This window comes from Benincasa hispida, chromosome 12, assembly GCF_009727055.1.
Source record: "Benincasa hispida cultivar B227 chromosome 12, ASM972705v1, whole genome shotgun sequence".
Lineage (NCBI taxonomy): Eukaryota > Viridiplantae > Streptophyta > Magnoliopsida > Cucurbitales > Cucurbitaceae > Benincasa > Benincasa hispida.
Genome location: NC_052360.1, coordinates 10,446,659 through 10,470,099, shown reverse-complemented (window position 1 = coordinate 10,470,099; position 23,441 = coordinate 10,446,659). Strand labels below are relative to the sequence as shown.

Below are 23,441 nucleotides of genomic sequence, written 5' to 3'. Positions count from 1 at the left end.
GATACATTTGTTGAATTACTTGAAGTTCTAGTGCATAATTACTTGCTACCTTTTGTGATAACATCCTTAAGAAAGTTAGCAGTGAGAAGTTGAGCCTTTGCAGTCTGCCACCCTTACAAAGGACCCTTCAATTGATAACGAGATGGAAACTAAAAATTTGGAACAATATTCTGATGATTCAGTAAGCTGTGAGGTAAGTTTATCCATGTTCCTTTATTTTCTTGTTTGACTTTGTGCTTTGAAGCTCTGAATTCACTCTCTAATTGTGTCAGGTTCTTCATCATCTTCTCACCAGCCTTAAACCTTAAAGAGTTTAATGTGCTACACAACAGTTTAATGTACATTACATTCAGGTTGATCTTGAACCTTAAAGAGTTTAATGTGCTACACAAGATTGAATGGGTCTAAATATAGCCTTCATTAAAACTGGATAAGTAGTTAACCTGTCATAGCTTCTAGATGTATTGGGTTTATTTACCATATATCTTTTCAGAAACGTATGATTTGATGGTTGTTGTGCTTGTGAAACTTAGTTCCATCTGATTGTCTGATTGTCTCCCTTCACTAAATGTGTGGAAGGAACAATAGCTTACACATAAAAGGGCTATTGTTGATCAAAAGTGCCATGTTGCACCAAAAAATGAGGTTTGTGTTTCTATTGTTTTGTTCTAAGTAGAAGCTTTCGTGAACATGAGGCATATTATTATTCTTTTGATTTTTATTTAAAGAGCTTATGGCTGTTAGTTGTTACCTGTTAATGAAAAACAAGTTTTTAAATGTGCCATGTGTAATACAACTTGGACCAGAACTTTCTAAAAGATGAGGATGATATTCCAGTTGTTGTGTCAATATTGAGACGAACTTTTGATAGGACAAAGAGATTGCCAAGCATGAATGAATATTATGAATTTCTTATATATGAATGACTGGAATCTGTATATACAATTTACCTTTTCTGTCATTGAACATTCATTAATTCCTTTCACGTCCTGTTGTTCAAAGATTTGGTATTGTGTGCCTTTTCAAATATAAATTATTTATTTGCATTATGTGCATAAGTTCATGTTGCGTTGCTTTTAAGAAAATATTGGTAATGGGGATGGCTTGCTATACTTTAAATTAAAGTTTCTTGTGGGACCACAGTTTTGTTTAGTCTTTTACAGATTCATTTCCTTGTCCTTCCAATCCTTGGTTAACATGGTTGCCTTGGACTCATGTTAAGTTCTTAGACCCATGATTTCTCTTTTATATTTATGCACTGATATAAAAAGTTGAAATCTCAGATATCCAAGGAAGCAAAGGAAGGGAAGGAAGGTACTTTTCTTTTGCTTATCTACTTAAAAGACACTATTGACTTTATTATTTACTACTAAAATGTTAACATCCCCTACTTTTTTGTTGCTTATCTACTTAAAAGACACTATTGACTTTATTATATTTACTACTAAAATGTTAACATCCCCTTGCTATTTATTTTCGTAGTCAAAGAAATGGAATCAACAAAAGATACTAAAAGCATTGATAAACTTGAAAAAGAGCAACACTCTGTGTCAACCAGGCAGACCAACATAGATAGAAAGGAAAAGAGTGACAAAGGGGACAAAGGGAATACATCTGAGGGAATGGATAATGCAAGTAGTGCAAAACTTGAAAGCAAGGATGCAGAAGAAAGAGGCAAGGGAGCTCAAAATGTTGAGAAACCAGATCAAGGAGAAGTAGTTGGTGGTACACAGTAAACTCATAATGTTTGTAAAATCATAATCTTTGTATTATTTGTAATTTGTGTTTTCAAGGTCTGAATTATTGTACGACTTTTAAATTATAATTCTATAGTAGAATTTGTGGATTAAATATAATAGATTTACAATCCATACATGAATAATATGTCATAGCCATAGCGTTCGATGATGATGTGTCATGTTATACTTTTTTACCGAAAAAATGGATTTAGTAAGGGAACTTGAAAAAATGGACAATAATTGATAAAACGGACAGACTTGGGCTTCAATGTCGGTTAAGAGTTAAAAAAAATAGTAGGCTTTAATGTCGGTTGCAACCAATAGGCTTTAATCACTAAAGACCTTTAATGTCGGTTGCAACCGAAAATAAAGACCTTCAATGTCGGTTGACCGACATTGAAGGCTGTGTTATTGAAGCCCTTTAATGTCAGTTTAAAGCCGACATTAAAGGGCTTTAATAACACTATCTTTAATGTCGGTTGCCAACCGACATTAAAGCCCTTTAATGTCGCTTTAAAACCGACATTAAAGTCCGAATTTCTTCTAGTACTTTGACGAACACCTTTTTCAACCTCTAGTTTTCCAGCAAAAACCTCTCAAGTGCAACAGATTTGCATGCTCGATTCTCAACCCAATCTCTTCTATTTATTCCAAGACGATCATGCATAGTAGATAGCTACATGAGGAGCAGCTCATGCTTGGAGATTGACTCAAGAAGAAGGTGGACTTTGAGTGAGCAAGTTGAAGAAGAAAGTGGAGATTTCCCACTTTTCCATTTTGTGTTTTCCAATCTTTTTGCAATTTCAAAATGATTTCCAAAATCAATTTTGATTTCAAAAATTGAAAACTTTATTAATTTTACAAAATTAATTTCATAAATAAATTTTCTAATAAAATTAATAATAATTAATTAATTAAACAATTTAATAAATTCTAGTTAATTTAATATCAAATATTAAATTAATTTTACAAAAATTCTACCATCATAAATCTCTATTAATGAATGTAATATTTAAATCATATTTAAATATTAATTAATTCTCCAATTCCATTTAATTCTAATTTAAACGTGTAATTATATCACATAAAATTACTAACTCCCTTAATTCTAATTTGAACGTTTCAAATTAGGTTATCATGCTACTCTAAGGCTAATCCATTTACGAGCTAGTAGCTAACCTCGTGGGCCTACAGATCATGGGCTCCAACGATCCGACATTAATTGGCTAAACTCTTTACACCAAATTAACCTCCATTCGTTAACTAATGGGTCACTTCACTAAGCCCATAGTTGCACTTCTCTCACTGTAGATGTATTATGTCCACTTGATATAACCATGATTAGTAAGTTAACCCTTCATAGGTTGTTCGTAATAACGACTGGGTCAAATGTTTGTTTTACCCCTGAGATTACCTCTTATTCTTTAAGTCGTACTGATCCTCTAATGAACAATTGGTTTGTGATCCGATCAACAAATCGAGTCCCTCTTGGGCCAAAGAGAGATTGGGGCCCCTTGTTTAAGTACTCATCTAATGGTCATCGCTTTGAAATAGTCAGTCTCTACATAAAGTTCAAGTACTCATCTAATAGTCATGGATCTTTTAGTTTATTGGATTATTTCTAAAACGAAATAAGCAATTCATATATTCAATAACAACTTATTAAATTTTCAGAATAAATTTGTTTGTTTACAAACCACAAGTTTTAGGACATAAAACCCAATAAACTCCCACTTGGACTAAAACTTCAGCGTTAACTTATATATTTGAATATATAAAACTGAGTTTCTGAGTTTTACAGAGAAATACAATAAACCAGGAGATCACATACCCATAGTTTATCATTTGGTATCCCATACTTAGTTTTTCTCCTACTTTCCCTAGGTTATATACCTAGTTGTCCTAGTCTTACTAGGAGATTTTCAAACACTTTAGCCGAAAGAATCTTTGTAAGCATGTTAGTGTACAACAGACTTCTTATTAAACTATATGGGGAATGCATCTTATTTACACAACTCTTGTTTTTCAATATGGCTAGGAAGTCATACATTCATCCCACTACATTGAGGTATTCTCAACTCTTTGAGTAAGATGCATTTGACCTGTCTAAAACAACCTTTTGTTTACAATGTCAATTCAATAACTCTTTATTGATTTATACAAGCTTTTATGGNGGAATAATACATGGTGATCTTTAATAATATTTCAACACTTAAGGGTTTGATATTAACACTTATATCGATCTTTTCTGATTTCTGAATTATGTAAACAAGTTTTATATATCATAAATAGCTTTTATGAATTCTCCATATTTCATATGGATTTCAGAAATACCTTAAAATTGGAATGATGTTGGGAAAAACAATTAAGGCAATTAGAAAGTTTTTCACTGGATTTCATGTCTATCAAATAGTCCTAGAAATCTTAAACTTTTTATACTTTGATCCAATCGAAGTATTTCAGTTTTCTTCTAACAAGTTTTGTACACTCTGAACTTTTCAAGTGTTCTAAACTTATCACTTAGGTTCAATAACTACTTGCCTTTATTAATTTCTAGCCATTTTAAATATCTAAATATTTGCAAAAATTGCTTTTAACTAGGTCGGTTCTTTAACAGAAGTTTTTATGCAATAGAACAAACATAACTTTCGCTAATGAACATTTCATTTACAAAAATATATACAATTTGTTCTTTATAATAAGATAAACTAACTCTCATTACCATAATAAAAGTTGATAAGATTATCTTCATGTAGACAGCAAGTAATCTTAAGAAACTAGTTTGCCTGTTTTGCTTTCATTGCTCTCTTCTCAGCAAGGTATTGAGGGCACTTTCTCTTCCAGTGCCCTTTGTCATTGCAGTGGAAACACTTTCCTATGTCTGCAGTGTTAGCCTTGCACTTTCTACCAGCGGTTTTCTTCTTCCCTTTCCCTTTGCTTTTCTTAACAAAAATACTTTTACTCTATGAAGAGGAAGCAACATCAGCCTTTTTGGAGGACATTCCTCTCTTCTCAGCGGTAGTAACGTGTACTTCCAGTTCTAGACCTTTAGCTCTCATCATAGTATGGTAAGCTTGTGGCTCATTGAGAAGTGTAGTCAAGCTATATTTTATTCATAAGCACGTTTGTGTAGAACTGCTGAAAACTCTTCGGAAGATATTCTAGAATAAAACCAATTTGACTCCTTTCGTCAACGACAGCTCTATTTACTTCTACCACATTGAAATGGACCATCATGTCAAGGACATGTTCTCTAACAGAGGCCCTCCTCTTTTATTCGACAATTGTAAACATATTTAATAGCATCATACCTTAGGGAGAAGGTCGGTTGTCCAAACATCCCATGTAGAGATTCCATAATCTCTTTGGCAGTACCTATAGTCTCATGTTTCTTTGCCAAGAGATCAGATATGCTGGCGAGGATATAGGCACAGGCTTTGTCATTCGCCATGATCCATCTATCGTACGCATCCCGAACAGTTCAGTTTGCATTTGAACCAGGAATGGAAGGACAATCCTCTGTTAAAATGAACCGTAAATCGTCTATCACCAATATAGTATTCAGATTTGATTTCCATGTTGCATAATTATCCCCAATCAGTTTATCAAAGGCCAACAATTGTACTAGTGAACTTGTCATTATGAAAAATATAAACAAATTTTATGCGTGAATTGCTTTTTAAACCCAATCAAGTTTTAGTAAAGTAATAATATACCCAAGATTATTTTTGCAATGATACTACAACAAGTCATTCTTGACTAAATAGTATCTCCGGAATAACTCATATTTCGATAGTCATTTAAGTGGCCAATTTATACATAGTTCCCCAATCAGCTAGATGTCTATCCAGTATCTATCAACGTCTATCATTGATAGTTCTAAAATTTTGCTATATCTTGTAAATATTTTCAACAGTTTTACCATCAAATAATTTCTCTTTTATTATTTAGTTATTTTTTTTTAGAGTTTGACAAAAGGACTTATTTTATATCTAAAAGCTTAGCTATCCTTTTAATATAATACCAATTTGCATGCTATTTTTCATACGCATGTTTTCATGTCCACCTTCAGAAAATATTTAAGTGGCCAATGTATACATAGTTCACTCTAATGATAGAGATTCCAAATTTACTCAAAATACATAGTTTGCTCCACACCTGAACCTCAATGGTGTTTTTTTTAGAGGGGTTTTGAGGTAGAGTTTCACGAGCCCTCCATTCTCTCTCTCTCTCTCTCTCGTCAGGAGCCCTAAAAATGGATTTCATTGTTGAGTCTCCTCTTTCATTTGACTTTGGAGATGACTTATTCCCTCTGCCTCCTCTTCCATCGTCCTCCGCCATCTCTCCGCCGTTGGACAACCCTAACGGTGTCCTCCAAAAGCCAAGAAATGGCCGTCGGAAAAAGCCACCTCCCAACACTCACAATGATAATGGAGATGAAATCTTGGACGAACAAAAGAAGAAGAAGATAATACATAATGAAGTGGAGCGGCAAAGAAGACAAGAGATGTCTTCCCTTTACACCACTCTTCGCTCACTTATCCCTATTGAATACATTAAGGTATGAATTTTCATTCTTAAATTAGATTATTTTCCAAGTTTTACTACTAAACTTGACAAGTTATATTAAATTTCATTGTATTGAATTCTAAACTTTGATGTGTCATATCTTTTACACTCTTATTGGATTACAGCTAATTTATCTTCTTTTTCAAACAATTAATTTTATTTTTAGACACTATGATGTCATTTTTTCGATTGTATCAATTTCTTCATACCATGTTTTATATATATACAATAAAAACTTTGAACAAAAGTACCTACCAATAAGGTAAAAATCGAATCAATTAGCATTTGATAGCATTGAATGTTTAAGGTTAAAACCAATACACTTGCCTAAATTTAGTCTTAAAATGGTTCTTTTCTTAAAATTTCTTTTAAGTTGTCGAGCTTTATTTACAATTTAAAAAAATTTGTACAATACGTTCTTAATTACATCCAGAAATTAATTATTTAAGAAATAATATATAAACTTTAAATAGCATATACTAGTTTTATAGAATATTAATTTCATTTATGGGCAATTGCAATTTTAATAAAAAAAAAAAAAACATTGAAAATTGGGCGCATGTCCCTAGGTTTTGTTTTTTAACAAACATGGTGAAAATTTCCCTTTAAAAATTTGATTGTTTGATTTCTATGCAAATATTATGTGATTGCTATCTGATTTCTATATGATTGCTCTACAATTACAAAAAAGTTAAAGTCATAATTTTGATTTCTTAAAATGTATTTGCCATACAATGTAATTTTCCTTTCATTTATAGATCATTTCTTTAAGAAACACCACACAAGCTAAAATGAGCTTAATTCTATTAGCATAAAGTATGTATCAATGGTTAAGAATGTTTATAGTTTGAACCGTCCATTTATATTATATATATATATATATATTGAAAAAACTCACACTTAAAAACAACACCACCCACCCCCTTTGTACGAAAAGTAATAATTGAAGAAACCCTACACGCCGAAATAACGAACGACATATGTCATACATAATTATGTAATTTTTTTTTTTTTTTTAATATTAGAATTGTCAACATAAGCATAATTCAACTAATTAAAGCAATATATTCTACCTATATAGGCCAAAATTTAATCTTTTTTTTTTTTTTTCTAAAATCAATTACCTAAACCTAACGACTTGTAATTTAAGTGCACAATTTTTAAAGGCGGCTATGGTAAAGCAAAACACAATATCAAAATGAAGCCCGTAGCCGAATAATTCTAGGTTTGCAAAGATGGCCAATTTTAGTAACTCCAGCCCAATTATGATCATCTTGAAATAATTGAAGGTCCAAGATATCTTGCATAGTTAAAATGCATCATTGTTGATTGAATGTTAATTGTTGTTATATATACGAGACTGATATTTTTAAAATGTTAATTGTTGTTAGATATACTATTGATACACATGCATACTTAACTTCAAGTATTTACTGATCGATGTCTAATATATTGATGTCTTGTATTTACTATTTTGTTGATATATTAACCAGACATTTCTTGGAATCTTGAGCTAAATGTTCATTCTAATCCAAAATTAATTATGTGTAACTGAAACCCTCATTAATATCTAAACTAAAGCATCCAAAATTTCTAACATCAACAAATTTCTTAAACTTTCTTATAAATCATCTAATTTTTGCAATGATAGGTGAATAATCTAAGATGATTGAAAACATCAAGAATCAGAAATTATTCAATTTTAGTGATAATTAAATCAATTAATTAATCTACCTAAGTATATGAGTAGTATGTCAATTATATGCTAATATACTACTCATGTTTAGGTATATCAATTAACTGAATTTCTTGGGCTTTAAATTTCTGCTCCTTGTAATAATGATGACGACGACGATGGTGGTGCTTCAAACACCATTGTTAACTTATTTGAGAGCTTCAAAGTCTGGTTTTGCATACTATTTGTTTGGATTTTGTTGTATGGAGTCTGAAATTGAGTTCTCCCATATTATTATCTTGTTCTAAAATTTAAAATTTTCATATGATTACTTTAGGGTTTTTGTATAGATGATCCGAAATGAAATCTGTCTCACTTTTAAAATTGACGGATGAAGTTTTCTAATGAAGTTACCCAAATGAACCATTGTTCTTAATACTCTACTCATAGGGAAAAAGGTCAAGATCCGATCATATACACGAGACAGTTAAGTACATTCAACATATGCATGAAAGAATTCAACAACTGTCTGATAAAAGAGATGAGCTAAGAAAACTCTCTGATGGAACGCCGGCCGCTGTCGGTACGGCGAAAACGCTTAATTCCTCAGACAATGACTGTGTGTGGGCAAAAGATGGAAGTTGTAATAGACACTGCCACAAAACATAGGCTCCCTCTTTCAAACTTTCTTCAAGCTTTAGCTGCCGGAGGACTTGAAATCCTCAGCTGCACTTCCAACAGACTGAATGAGAGGTTCATTCACACCATTGAATGCCAACGGATTCTTAATAATGATGGCTTCTATCCAAACATCGATGGGTCCGAGCTTCATCGTAAGTTAACCAATTTGGAATATTTTCCTTTAGATTAAAAAATTATTCAATATGGTTATGACATTGTGTCTGATGATCTTGTCTCTTATATCTAACTATTTTAAATTGTGAGTAGCATTGTATCGGTCCTTTTGTCAGTAAATGTTTTCTCAAATTATTATATTGTTGCCGGATATTGAAGTAGTCCCTAATGGTTTTTGATAATATGCATTTTCATCGCTATGTTTCTTCTTGAATTAAATAGTTAAACTACAAATTTCATCTCCACTTTAGGACGATGTCTATGTGGATTTGTTTATATCTGAGCTTTGCTTTGGGTTTTTGTACAAATATTTATCCGTGTCTTTCATATAGGTGAGATTCTTATACCAAGAATATGAATAACAAATATTTAACTAAGTTAATATTAATTATATCTAATTACTTTTAATAATTATAGGTACCAACTCTGAATCTTTACTATTCATTTTAAATTATAAAACCACCTATTTTTAATAATTATAAGTACCAATATATTATTTATAACTATTCAAGATATTTAAATTCTAAATATTTCATATTAATATTTAGAGAACAATATTTGTGATCCAACTGAGTCATCTGTGTTTTCCATAGTAACCAAAGTGATGGTTTTCATTTCCCCATCAGTTGGAGCTAAGCTAACCATTCAATTTTGTCTTCGTAAGTTGTGTTGATCGTGTTTCAAAAATGGATTATTTTTGTAAAGGAATACTAGAGGTCGTGGGTTAGCGGACGCATCGAGACATCTCAATTAGATTAGAACATCTTTAATGTCCTCATCATGCCTCTGTCCAAAATTAATTATATTCTTCATAAAAAATCACATGTTTGAGAGATATAAATTTTGTTAGTGCAAGGATCTAAATATTTGTGACGAGTGTTGTATTCTAAAACATACATTCATAGGGAAGAGTTTGATCCCAAATAATAGAATCTTAAAAACCAGTTTTATGTATCAAATCTACTTACTATAAAAAGGAGATCTATTTCCGTAAAAGAAAAACTAAGTGAGACATTTTTAAAAGCAAGTGAATTCTTATCTTTGCAGCCTTCAGGAAGTAATAGAAGATTCCCCTTCTCATAAATGTAGGCACCATTTTGTCGAATGACATATATAGTTGTGTTCCTCTTATTCTTTTCCTTCTTCCTCCTCCTGTGCATGTGAAAAATCTTCATTTTCTCTTGCAAAATCATCATAGAAAGATCAAAGAGAGTTAGAGAGAAGTGAGAGCATTTTGAGTTTAGGAAGAGAGAGAAAAATTCGTATGATTAAAAATTATAGAAACATAATTGAAATTGATAAAAAAAAAAAAATATCTTATCTCCCACATGTTTTCACTTGGCTGCTATTGAGTTTTATGCCCTAAAACTCGTAGATAGTAAATGTAAATTTTGACCAATAATTAATAAAGTGTTATTAATGTTTAGTACAATCAATAGTTATTGTTTATCTTGTATTTAGCTTGCCTAATTAACCATAATCCAATAAACTAATATCCTAGATTATTGTATGAGTCTTAAACTGTACGTGGAGACAAATGAGAATCAGTATTCAAGATACAACCTAAAGAGTCTACAATAAATGGATAAGGCTTGGGTACTTTATCCTGGTGGCATTATGGATACGGTACGGTCCACTTTGTATTTGATACAAAGATAATGATCCAATACGTTTGTGTAGGGTACATGCGAATGGGGGTATCCTATACAATGAGTTTGCATAAGACGAACCATGAAATAGTACCCACTAGATGTAACTCCATTGACTAGTTAGGTTTCTATTTTAATAGGATCACCTAGGCAACTTAGTCTTAATCCTGAATATATTCTGAACTCTTGTTCACGAGGAATTGCCCTTTTATTTGTATGGGTGCAAGTGGTCAATTTGCTGACTCAACATGCCTACCATTTTGGAGACAAGACCGAGTGGGAGCCGAGAACATAATAATACAAGATAAATTTCACTCATTCCCAACTTTAGGGTAAGTAGATGAGTGTTCCCTTAAGTGGTGTCTCTGTTGGGATTGGTGTCCTAATTCTCCTGGAGTCTCATAGTTTGTAAATTTTATACACATTGTTATGAATAAAATAAGAGTTATTTTATTTAGCATTTACTCATATCTAATAAACAAAGATCCATGGTTGTTGTGTATAAACTTAAGCATATATATGAGATATATAAGTGGATCGTGCCTTAAGTAATAACCTAAAAGGTATGTAGTATAAGGATATAGGAGGGATACCTTATCCTTGTGACACTATGGATACAACTCGCTTTGTAGAGGTTTACAAGTGTTGTGAATTACTACAGATGGTCTGATCCTGACCATTCATATGAAGACATACGAGTGGGGGTGTTCTATACAAAAAGTTTGTATAAGACTGGACCACGAGATGACTAGTCTTCTTATATAACGCCGTTGATACTTGAGACTTACATCTCACTTAAATGACAAGAGGTGACATGACCTTAATCCTGAGTGTTTTGGGAATTCCTATCTTTGAGGGCAGTCCTTTGATTAGTATGGGTGAGAGTGGCCGGATTGCCAACTCAACAAGCCTACCTTTGTGAGGATTTTTCTGATTGGGGAGCTGGAAACTCAGTTACACAAGATGAAATTCACTCCTTCCCTAAAGCAGGGGTAAGTAGATAGATTGCTCCCTTAAGGGCTGATTTTGAGTTTTGAACATAGTGGCCACATCCTCTCTTTAGAAGAGATGACTCAGTCATAGTAAGACTATGACTTATATTCATTAGAGGAATTAGTGGTACTTAAGGAGTTAGATGTAACTACAGGGGAAAAACAGTAAATTGGCCTAACTGTACTTACGAGCGATCTGTGAAGAGTTATCACATTGTTGATTGGTTGATATGGATACTGAAATATATCTGTCTTGAAGAGAGTGCAACTGTCGATCTTTAGTGGAGTACCTAGCAGTTAATAGATAGTAGATCCTGTGACTAAAGAGTTTAGTCAGTTATTCATGTACTGTTGGAGCTACTGGTCCATAAGGTCCCCTTGCTAGCTCAATGGATTCAAGTTGAGAATTAGTTCATGGAGTTAGTTTGAAGTATTCAAATTAACATTAGGAAATTCAATTATATATGATATAATTGATTTGATGTATTACATACATCAAGTGGAGGATTAATATAAATATGATTTACATTAAGTATCATAAAATAGAAAAAGAACTAAAGTTTGTATGTTTCATGAGATGAAATATTAAAACTATAGGTTATAAATATAATATAGTAAGTTGGTTATCATATTTATTTATAATAAATTAATTATGTGATAATTATATTCTTTTTATCTAATAACCGATTGAGTGGGAGGTTATTTGTGGTTTTATGGTACCTGTGAGATAAAAGGAAGAACATTCTCCTAAATTTAGATGTTACTTCATTCGGAAAGTTTCTCATGGACAAGCTATCAAGTGAAAGTGCTTCACTAAGCGATAGTTCATAGAGACTAGACAATCGTGGAGTTTGACTACACGATAGTTCATCAGTTGATCGTAGCTAAACGATCGTGTGACATTGTATATACGATAGGTTGCCATTTACTAAACGATCGAGCACATTGTCTATACGATAGACAGCTTCCTATCTCCCACTTGCTCGATCGTCTACACGATCGTTGTGCTCCAGTCTCTTCCTCAAGCCAAGATCATACAGAGCCCACAATTCCTGGATTCTCACACCGAGAATACAAAGGTAAATATTATAGTGGTGTCTCACTCAACTAAAAAAAAAATTGTTCTGCATGTTTTTTCTTCTCTAAAAAAATTCCTCCTTTTTCCTTTTTTCCAATTCAATTGGTTCACACAAACCAAAAGATACCAAAGGGTTCTCAGAGGATAGGATGGTTACTTTCTAGATGGTGTTCTAAACATCCAATTGGAGAATTAGATTTTCTTTTGGTTCTACAAAGGTAAATGTTTCCTATCCTTTTTTGTATATTTAATTTTAAGCATGCTTAACCTAGGTTCTAATTTTATAGTAAATTTGTTTTTCTTTTGTATCTATATTATTTATGAATTGCCCAGGTGTTTCAGAAATCCTAAAATAATAATGAGTTTTGGTTCCGTGCTTTTCGCTACATTAGGGCTTTCATCCTTATAGCTGCGACATGGCCTTATGCTCCCCACACACGAAAACCACCAAACTTTCTTTCGGATATGCTTTTCTTTCGAATTTGGGCCTGCAAGAACAAAGTTGAACCCAACAAATTGGCATCAGAGCATTGACTATCAAGAAAGCAGTTCTTAGAGAATCAAGATTAAAAAATTCAGATAAGTCATGACAATAGCAAGGTTTGATTTTGAAAAATTTGATGGAATGAGTGATTTTGGCCTATGGAAGACCAAAATCAAAGCCATACTCGGTCAGCAAAAGGCTCACAAGGCCCTTTTAGATCCATCAATGTTCTAGTTACAACACAAGAAAGAGAAGATTGGTTGCTTACAACCTATGGTATGTTAGTTCTAAATCTTAGTGGTAATGTTTTAAGGTAAGTTTTAGATCAAGAGACTGCCTATAAGATTTGGACTAACTTTGGAAGAGTTATTTGGCACAAAAGACCTTTCAAAAAAGATGTATCTAAGGAAAAAGTTCTTCATATTCAAGATGGACTCATCCAAATCACTCATAGACAATCTTGATGAATTTAAGAAGATTTTCTTGGAATTCAAGAACCTAGAAGAGAAATTGGGTGATGACAATGAAGCGTACATGCTTCTTAATTCCCTACTGGATTCCTACAGAGAAGTGAAGAAATAAGGCAAAAGAAGGAATTTTCGGCTACCTTCTCAGATGAAGAAACAAACTCTAGTAGTGAGTCAAATGATGAAGTGCCTGCTTTAGTGGGAAGTCTCTCCTTTGTTTGTTTTGAAGACTATAAAACATCCTGTCATGTTGATTCTGCTTCAAAAACACAATCTGACAAAGCTACTGCTTTTTGTGACAAATCGTCTTATGAGAAAGTTTATTAGATGTGGCTTGAATTCTCAAGAGCTTTAGTTGTTCAAAACCTCTGTCGGTATAGATGCTTCTCATGCTGATATTTAGCCTCCCGTGAGTTTTGTTGATGACCAGACTCTGTTAAGTACCTCTACTATTGAAGAAGGCATATCGGTTCTTACTATCACTATCTCTTATTCTACTGCTGCTAAGAAGGATACTGATGTTATCCCAGAAGTTATTGGCGTTCTTCTTAACATGGGGGATTCTAGTGTTTGCTCGAAACATAGTCCTGCAGTGCCTTCTTTGGTTGCCTCTGCTTCCTTCTCGGTTGATTTTGATGTTGGTCAATCTATTTCTGACTCGAGTTTCTCCTAAGGGACTATGTCATTTTCCTCTGATGATAATATTTCTATTGTCCAATTGGGCAAGCTGAAGAAGATGGCCTCTATAAGTGTGTATGCTGATTTTGATCCCTTTACTCGTACTTGCTAAAAAGGAACTCCTCCTAAGAAGAAGAACCTCGACTTTGAATCATAATCTTCTATGCAGATCTCTGACTCTAATAGTGAAGAAGACATTACCTTTGTCAAAGACAAGCCTCTCACAAGAGTTGATCGTCGTAAAATTTTTCATAATGTTCTTAATGTTCCCATTGATGGGATATCCTTTCATAGTGAGGACAATGTTCAGAAATGGAAGTATGTGGTGCAGCGACGTATTGTTGATGAGAAGGTTTTATCTGACCAGACCAAGTTCTGTTTGGAAACTATGGACCTTTTTCAGCATGTTGGACTTCTCAAGACTGTTGTGGACCTCAGTCCCTTTTATCCTCAATTGATTAGGGAGTTCATTATTAATCTTCCTTCTAAGTTCAATTATCCAGTTGTCTTATTTATTATAAGGTCCATATAAGAGGCACATGTTTCACCATTTCTTCTACTATTATTAATGCTTATCTTGGATGTGTTGATTCCCCTCCTCTTGGTAAACCTTATCCCTCCACTATGAATCTTGTTGCTGAGCTTAGAAGTGGTACTCAGTCTGAGTGGCCTCTATCTGGCCAATTGTCTTCCTCTACTTTCAGTGTGATGTATGCTATTTTGTTTCAAATTGGCATTGCTAATTGGTGCCCTTCGATTCATGGGTCCGGTCTATCTCCTTCTCCGACCATTCTTCTGTATCAGATTGGAACTTTGTCTACTTTTGATTTTGGTGAGTTTTTGTATATAACCAGCATCTTCGACATGATAACTCCTTTGCTATCAAGTTACCTATCTGTTTACTGCACTTTTTCACTGGTATCTTGTTATCTCAGTCCCCTGCCATTCTTGGTTTGAATGATGCCCCTAGCCCTGATCCCAAGTTTCTTAATCTGAGTTACAAGATTTTCAGGGTTCTCATGTTCCTGACATCGTGCTTAACATCAACCCTCCCAAGGCTTCGAACATTCCTTTTCCTGAGGATTTACAGGTTCTGAAAGGTGGTTTATTGATTCCACTGAACTTAAGACTTGTATATTTTGTATCTTTCTTTCTGAGTCTCGTACTCTGAGCTCTATTATTTGTGATTTGATTGGTCCTCGGGCTAAAATTGATGCGTTGGTTCATCTCTTAAGTGTGTTGCTTTTGTGTTCTGATGATGCTTCATTTTCTTAAACTCTTCCATCTGATTGATTTTTTTTCATGGAAAAAGATGGAGATGGTTGAATATGATTGAATGGGTTGGTTGTTATCTGTTTGGGTTGGTTGTTGTGGTTTTGGGTTGTTTTTGCTGGTATTGTTCCTTCTTCTTCTCTCTCTGGTTTCGTCTGGTGGTTGTTCTGCTCGGGCTGTATTGAAATTAATTTTGATTATTTTGGGAAGGTGTGTTTTTTCTCTCATTGTAGTGTGTCTGGTTGGTTTTCCAATAAAAGAAAATCTTATGCCAGAGAGGGAGCTTCTTATAGTTTTGGTTGGCTGATAATATATATTTTTAAAATTATTTTGGATACTTTGTCTCTCACTTGGTGTTGGTAAACTTTCTTTATTAGTGGCAAATTTGCGAGGGTGATCTTTTCCTTGTTTGAGTTGTTGTCATTTGTAGTTTTCTTCCTCTATGAGGTCGATCAACTGTAAATTAGAGAATTTCATGTGTTTTATGTGGCTATTTTAATCGTGTGATAATCAGAAGTCATGTAGCTCTTTTGAAGCTTGGTCTGACCGAGTAGATTCTTCATAGTGTTGTGGTGAAGTGTTGGTTCAGTGATCTTTCAACTACTCAGTGAAGAGTGGGTGAAGTTGTTTATGTGGCATCAGATTTAAGGGGAACCTAAATTTGTAGACTCATCGGAAGTAGTATCAATGTTAGGGGAACCTAACTTGTTCGCTTGTATTCAGTTCTGAGTACATTGATTTTATGTAATCTTAGTTGAAGTGTAGTAAAAACTAAGTTACATTCTAGTGGATCGCTTTCCACCTAGGCGGATTCCTCCAACACATAGGTGTATCGACCTGAGTTAATAAGTCTCTATGTGCATCTTCTCTGCTTATTACTTTTGTTTATTCATCTTTGCTTTGGTTGGTGGTATTTTCCTAAGCTTGTGATATTATTGTGATTCCTAATTTTCAAAAATAAATTTTATCTCAACAATTTTTTTAATTAGAAGAATCTAGAAAAAAAACAATTTTTTTAAAAATGAAGCATAACAAAATAGATTTTTTTGACATTTAAGTTACATTTTAGTAAATAAAAAATTTTCCCATAGCAAAATCCTAAAAGTAAAAATTTTGAATAAATCATAAAAACTATCTTTTAAATTCCAAACAATTTAGAAAGTACCGAAGTTGAAAAATAGTACCCTAAAAATTGTTAGGAGCTACTTAGCCCATTACCTACTAAAAGAAATGAGTAGAGTTGTGTTTTTAGTTAAAATATTTTTTCTGATGGAAAAAACGTCAAACTATTTATAGAAATAACAAAAAAATACAGATAGATATTGATTGATTTCTATCAACGTCTATCGTATTGTATTAATGATAGACTTCTATTAGACTCTATCAAAAAAGCTTAAATTTTTCTATTTTGTGTAAAGTTTTCCTCATTTTTCTATTTTTAAAAAGCTCCCTAATATATATATAATTAAGCCATAAAACTTCTATTTATGCCTCTATATCTATAATGGAACACTTTGATACAACAAATCCATTCCACTGTTTGGTTACATCATGCCAACTCAACTAAGATTTAATCTAATTTACCATATAAAAAAGAAATTTAATCTTATTGTTCTACGGTAACAATTAACACGTGTTTGAGGTTTTTGCAAAGTCGTAAGACCATGTATGACGATTAATGTCTAAATTATGAGGGTTTTTTCTTTTTTTTTTTTTTTTTTTTTTTTTTGAACTTTTGATTCTTACATTTGGACAGTTGATCTCGATTGATGTCAACCAATTAGGCTTTTTCTACTCTTGATTCTCGTAGTTAGACCATTAATCTCTTGATTGGGTTTCCCATCTTCCTGGGTCAAGAAGGGTGGGTCAGTGTTTTGTTAGTGCCTTTTGAGATTTTGTTTCTTAAAGTAAAATTCAACCATCAATTCATCCAATTCAAGTTTAAATTCTAAATTTAAAATTGGCTAACTTATTTAAGAAAAATAAATGAAACCAAGATTATGCTAAGTGGGTGGCAAACTTTATGTGGAGATGAAACCTGCAAGCACGTTGAACCCAAAATTTGAAAGGCTAATATCCACTAATATAATATAATTCAAATTTTATTCCATAATTATATATATTTTTTTCCTTTGTCTCACAATTCATTCTCCATTCCCAATCTCCCACGTCTCTCAATCAACACAATTTCTCACCTTTTTTTTTTCAAAAGAGAATTTCTGAAAATTTCTTTATCTTTGTATTATATTTAAATTATACTACAGAACCCGTTCACAAATCTACAGGGCTGTACCAAACATACCACTAACTAAAAACGGTTTAATTTTTGTATTCTCTTTGAATTTTACATTTATGAATTGACTTCATAAAGTAGACAAGAAATCTTCGTGAGGGTCACGAAGGAGAAGATCCATTATTTGGTCGTGGTTTAGAATATATAAGAGCCTAGCTGCGAGTTCCTAAGTCAATGAGCAAGAAAATAGGCTTCCGCTTAAACAACACATTGGCCTGAGAATAAATTGGCAAAAATGGCTTCTTCTTCAGGCTTCAACATCTTCTTGGTGGCATTGGTTTTGGCCATCTTCACCAGATCAACGCTCGCTGTGTTCCAACCGAGCCCGTGGAAGCTCGCTCATGCTACCTTTTATGGCGACGAAACTGCCTCCGAGACCATGGGTACGTGATTGTTTTTATAGGTTTAAATCTTATTTTGGTCTTCTTATATCGTATTAGTTTTTGTTTGTCTTTAGGTCTCTTTAGATAATGATCAATTTAGGTCCGTTTAGTAATGTTTTTTTTTTTTTTTTTTTAAATTATGCCTATAGACACTACTTTTACCTCCAAATTTTCTTATATTGTAATCTACTTTTCACCAATAATTTAAAAAACCAAGTTAAATATTGAAAACTAAAAAAAGTATCTTTCGAAAAATTGTTTTTGTTTTTTGAATTTGGCTAAAAATTACTTAAAAATGATGCAAATCATTGTAAGAAATGTAAATGAAATAGATTTAATTTCTTTTTTTTTTTTAAAAAAAAAAAACCAAATGGTTACGAGACTTAGTTTTTTGTTCCTTATATTCCTAAATTTTTATGTTCTAGTTATTCTTTCTCTATTAATGCTTTAAAAAACCAAGTCAAGTTATAAAAACTAAAAAAAAAATATTTTTAATTATTTTATTTTTAGAATTTGATGAGAAATTGAAGTATTTCTTTAAAAAAGGTGAAAATAAAAATTGAAAAATTGGAGGATACAAGTATAAATTTTAAAAACTAAAAATGAAGGTTCTGTTTGGTAACCATTTCATTTTTTTTTTTTTTAATTTTTGGTTTTTGAAAATCAAGCCTATTTTCTCTAAACTTCTTACAATGATTTGCATCTTTTTTATGTATAATGGTTGAATTCTTAGTCAAATTCTAAAAACAAAGACAAGTTTTTAATAGTTAATTTTTTAAAATTTCAAAATTTATCCTAATTTTATAAATCATTGATAAAAAATAAATAATAAAAAAAAATTTAGAGGTAAAATAGACGTAGCGTCTATAGACTTTATTTTAAAAAATAAAACAAAAAATCAAATAATTACGAAGAGACTAAAACAGTTGCATCAAAATGTTCATTCATCGGTAGTTTTAGTGCTTTCAAAATATTTAGTCCACTGTCATCCTTCTACCTTTGTAAATAACTATTTAGTTCAAATTTGTGTATTGTTGGGAATCAAACAATGTCCCATGTCAGTTCGAGGAAGTGAAAAGTCATAGAATATAAGGAATAATAACATTTCATTTGGTGTGAGGGTGCAATATGAAAAGATTTGGATGGTTTAAAACAAGTAACTCTTTTTGTGTTGTTTTTTTCTTTTTAATTTCTTATTTAAATTCAAATGTAGATGTTTTATATTAGTTGAGTTAGGTTCATTATTTCATTTTTATCTTACTCTTTCAATTACAATTTGAGCCCACAATGCTTCGCAATAAATTTTGTTACCATATCCTGAAATGTCATTTATAAAACGAAGAGGAACGTAATTAAAATGAACAAAAGATCGACGTTTTGTTTTACAGGTGGAGCTTGTGGGTATGGCAACTTGTTTACGAACGGCTATGGAACTGATACAGTGGCGTTGAGTTCGACACTGTTCAACAATGGCTACGCTTGTGGGACTTGCTTTCAAATCAAATGCGTGCAGTCGAAGGCGTGCTACGCGAATGTGCCATTCACGACTGTGACGGCGACTAACCTGTGCCCACCAAATTGGTCACAGAACTCGAACGCCGGTGGCTGGTGCAACCCACCAAGAGTTCACTTCGACATGGCCAAGCCTGCCTTCATGAAGATCGCTTGGTGGAAGGCCGGAATTGTGCCCGTTCAGTACCGCAGGTTAGTTGAGTTGAATTTTTAGGTTGTGTTAGAAAGATGAAAAAGATTACACATACCATAACCTTATTTAAAAATTTTGGACTTGATGGGAATATTTATATTAACTAAACTAAGTTAAAGACATTATAGCAACGACCAAAACAATAGAAGCTTATATTTTCGTCCCATGCTGTTTAACTAAAATTATTGACTCTCAAAGGTTTAAAGTTTGGTTCCTATGATATTTTGTGAAGTAAAGAAAAATATAAATTAAACTATAAACTTGGTTCCTATGATATTTTAAGAAAGTTATAATTTGGTCTCCATAGTTTAAAAAGTAGGATTCATCCCCATCGTTTCTATAATCCTCATAAAAAGTCCGTACAACACTTATGAGGGTATGTCAAACCATAAGTATGAAGTTTGAACCTTAAAAAATAAAGGGACTAAAATTTAACTTTTTTCAAATCATAGGGATCAAATTCATAATTAACCAAATAATAATAATATTAATATTAGACTATGAAATCTCAATTCAAATTAATGCTTGCAATATCATTTCGTTCCCAAGATAATAGTCTAGTTAAAACTTTCTAGTGCAGTCAGATGACATAGTTAAGTCATTTTCTCTCGACGATTCCTTTATAGCCTCTCTCATTAGTTCTAAAAATTGGGTTTTATTTTTTTATAAGCCCACAAGTGAAATAGAAAATTATAAGAAGGGTAATTACAGTGGGTAGCATTTTAAAAGTTAATAATTAAGTATATAGCAACATTTGTAAAGAATTGCAAATACAACAAAATCTATCAACGATATACTCTCTGGTTGATAGACTACTATAAGCGAAATCGTCTGTCATCGATAAACTCTGAAAGTTGAATCCAAATTTTGCTATATCTGCAAATTATTTTACATTTTACTATATCTATCAATACTTTCGTCTCGATTGTTATATGTACCACTACCCCTTCTTGAATCTACATCCAAGGGATATTACGAGGCAGCTACATTAATTAAAGGTGAATTTATTGTTTAATGTAGGGTTCCATGTGTGAAGAAAGGAGGAGTTCGATTTAGCTTGCAAGGAAATGGATATTGGTTATTGGTGTATGTGATGAACGTAGGAGGAGGAGGTGATGTCTATTCAATGGCAGTGAAAGGAAGCAAAACAGGATGGATAACAATGAGCCATAATTGGGGAGCTTCATATCAAGCTTTTGCTTCATTGGGTGGCCAATCCCTCTCCTTTAGAATCACTTCTTACACAACAAGAGAAACCCTTACTTTATGGAATGTCCTTCCTTCAAATTGGCAAGTTGGGTTGACTTACAATTCTAATCTCAACTTCCGTTGACTTGTATTATTTTTTTTTAAATTTAATTTCTTCCAATCTTCAGAGGATGATATCATATCAGTTCCTAGATCTTTGGTTCTTTTTTGGCTTTGAAAATGAGCAGTTGATTGTTTTTTTTTATCAAGTATATTGTCAGCTTTGGTATATGCATGAAAGGGTGAAAGAGGCCTAAAGTTGGTGTTTTGTACTAATGGTAATTTATCTCTTTGTTAATTGAGATTTGTGTAAGCTATTTAGGTGACATGTCTCTCTATATTTATCTTCGTAATTATATAAATATTGTTCGCTTTATATTTAAATCTTTGTGTCATCATGAGTTTGTTCTTTTCATTGTTGAGCAATACTATGGTGCGTTAGTGGAAATAAAGTTGTGCAAGTGCGCACAGTCAAATAATAAGTCATAAATATTTCATTATTTTCTCTCTACATGGATGAAGATCAGATTGTACCTTTATTCATAAACTTAACTTCTATGAATTCAACTCGTAACCAACATTGTGATTTTGTTAACTAAATGTTGAATAAAAAATAAATTTCATCATATTATACCATTGGAAAATTGCATTAGTAGCAAATTAAATATTAGATTTAGTTACTATATCATCAATCTTTTAAATTTTATAAGTATGGCAAAATATTGATGTAGAAAATAATAAGATATTTAAGTGAATTGAAACTTAAGGACGTTTAAGTAATTAAGCTCGATAACAATTTCGTAAATATATGGATCTTCCTCAACTTTAGAGCACCAATTGTGAAACACACAAGAGAGAAGAAATTGAGGCAGTCACATAATATGTTATAGAGAGAGAGAGAGTTCTACAGCCACGATAGAGTGAAAACGAAGTTGCTAAGTCTGGTTGGGTCTCGGTGCAGGGACTTCGAACAACAGTGAGTATTTGGCGCTCGTGGTCATGGTTGAAAGGCATTTTCGGCGTGGGTGATCTCCAGTTTGCAGAGCCTTTTCAGTTGCGTGGGTTCCCGATGTGGAGGGATTTTGTTCGGTGGTTGGGTTTCATTTCAGAGACGTTTTTTGATGTGTTGTTCTGATTTTTTTAGTTCGATTTTTCTAATTTTCATTCATTACGTTTAGATAATTAACAATCCTTGATTTCTTCTTCCTTCTTCTTCTTGTGTATGAATGTTTTTGCCTTAGTAATTTCATAAAAAGTAATCTGAAATCATGAAGTATTTTCATAAATTGTAGATTGTGGAAGAAGAAGTGTTAGATTTTGTTGGATTTGAACAAAGAACAATATTAAGATTTGAGATACGGTTCCCATGAGTTTTATTACTATTAACACATATTTTACTATTTTCAAGTGTAGAGCTTTTTGTTCTCCCTCTTGGGCTCTTTAATTTCAGCCAATTACAAAAGATTTTGAAAATTTGATTACTACGGATGAAGATAACTGAAACTAAGTAATTTGGTGAACCTTCTGAATTACTTTGTGTAACCAATGAAATGTCTTCTATATTTTTTTCCTCTAATAAAATGTATCCATGTTTCTCACTTGTAATAAACACTACAAAAAAGAGGCATATTTCGATTTTTTTTTATCTAATGTTATAAGAAACCTTTGAAAAATGTCACATTAATCGGAGGGATTTAAAAGTCTTTGAAAAATATTTAATCGAAGGTTATTGAAAACTCTTTAAAAAAATATTATATTTATTAGGAGTGTTCAAAAAATTCGATGACCCAAAAAAACCAATCAACCCAACCCAATTCGTGCGGTTTGGGTTGGGTTATCTGTAACAACCCGACTACTGAAAAGGGGGGTCGTTACTGCATGCATGCATGCATATTCGTACTGAGGAAAATAAAGTAAAAATAAAATAGAATAACATGATTTTGAACTGCTTTAAGTATATAAGAAACTGTTATGCCATTATCTCAAGATCTTAAATTGTTCGACCCGGGTACCCTTTATCATTAAATAAATTATAATATATTTAATATATATATATATATATTATAAAATAAAATCATAAATGTAATAAAATCAAAACATGAGAAAATATAAAGGTTCAAATGCGGAAGCGGTTTTAGTTCCTTTGGCACTGTCACAGATTCCTCTTGTCAGTCGCCTGAGTATCCTTTCCCTTACCTGAAAAAGAAATAAAGATAAAGGTTGAGTATAAAATACTCAGTAAGTGGTCCCATTACCGGGATCAAGCTATGCATCCACGAGTAGAGAATGATGGCTCGTGGCTCATAAGCTACATCGATTTTTTGTGATGAAAGGAAAACCAAAAGTCGTACTGT

The 23,441-nt window shown here is 32.5% G+C and overlaps 2 protein-coding genes and 1 pseudogene across 2 annotated transcripts; all 3 read left to right on the top strand.

Annotated features, from left to right (window-relative positions):
- Positions 1-5,994: 5,994 nt before the first annotated feature.
- Positions 5,995-8,854, top strand: LOC120092670 (annotated as a pseudogene).
- Positions 8,855-14,349: 5,495 nt separating this feature from the next.
- LOC120067388 lies at positions 14,350-15,871 on the top strand. Its single transcript, XM_039018957.1, has 4 exons — positions 14,350-14,610; positions 14,709-15,104; positions 15,199-15,276; positions 15,836-15,871. The coding sequence occupies exons 1-4, from the start codon at positions 14,350-14,352 to the stop codon at positions 15,869-15,871; spliced, it is 771 nt and encodes a 256-aa protein (XP_038874885.1).
- Positions 15,872-17,986: 2,115 nt separating this feature from the next.
- LOC120068305 (expansin-A7-like) lies at positions 17,987-21,172 on the top strand. Its single transcript, XM_039020026.1, has 3 exons — positions 17,987-18,134; positions 19,523-19,838; positions 20,860-21,172. Exons 1-3 carry the CDS (start codon positions 17,987-17,989, stop codon positions 21,170-21,172), a joined length of 777 nt encoding a protein of 258 aa, XP_038875954.1.
- Positions 21,173-23,441: the final 2,269 nt, after the last annotated feature.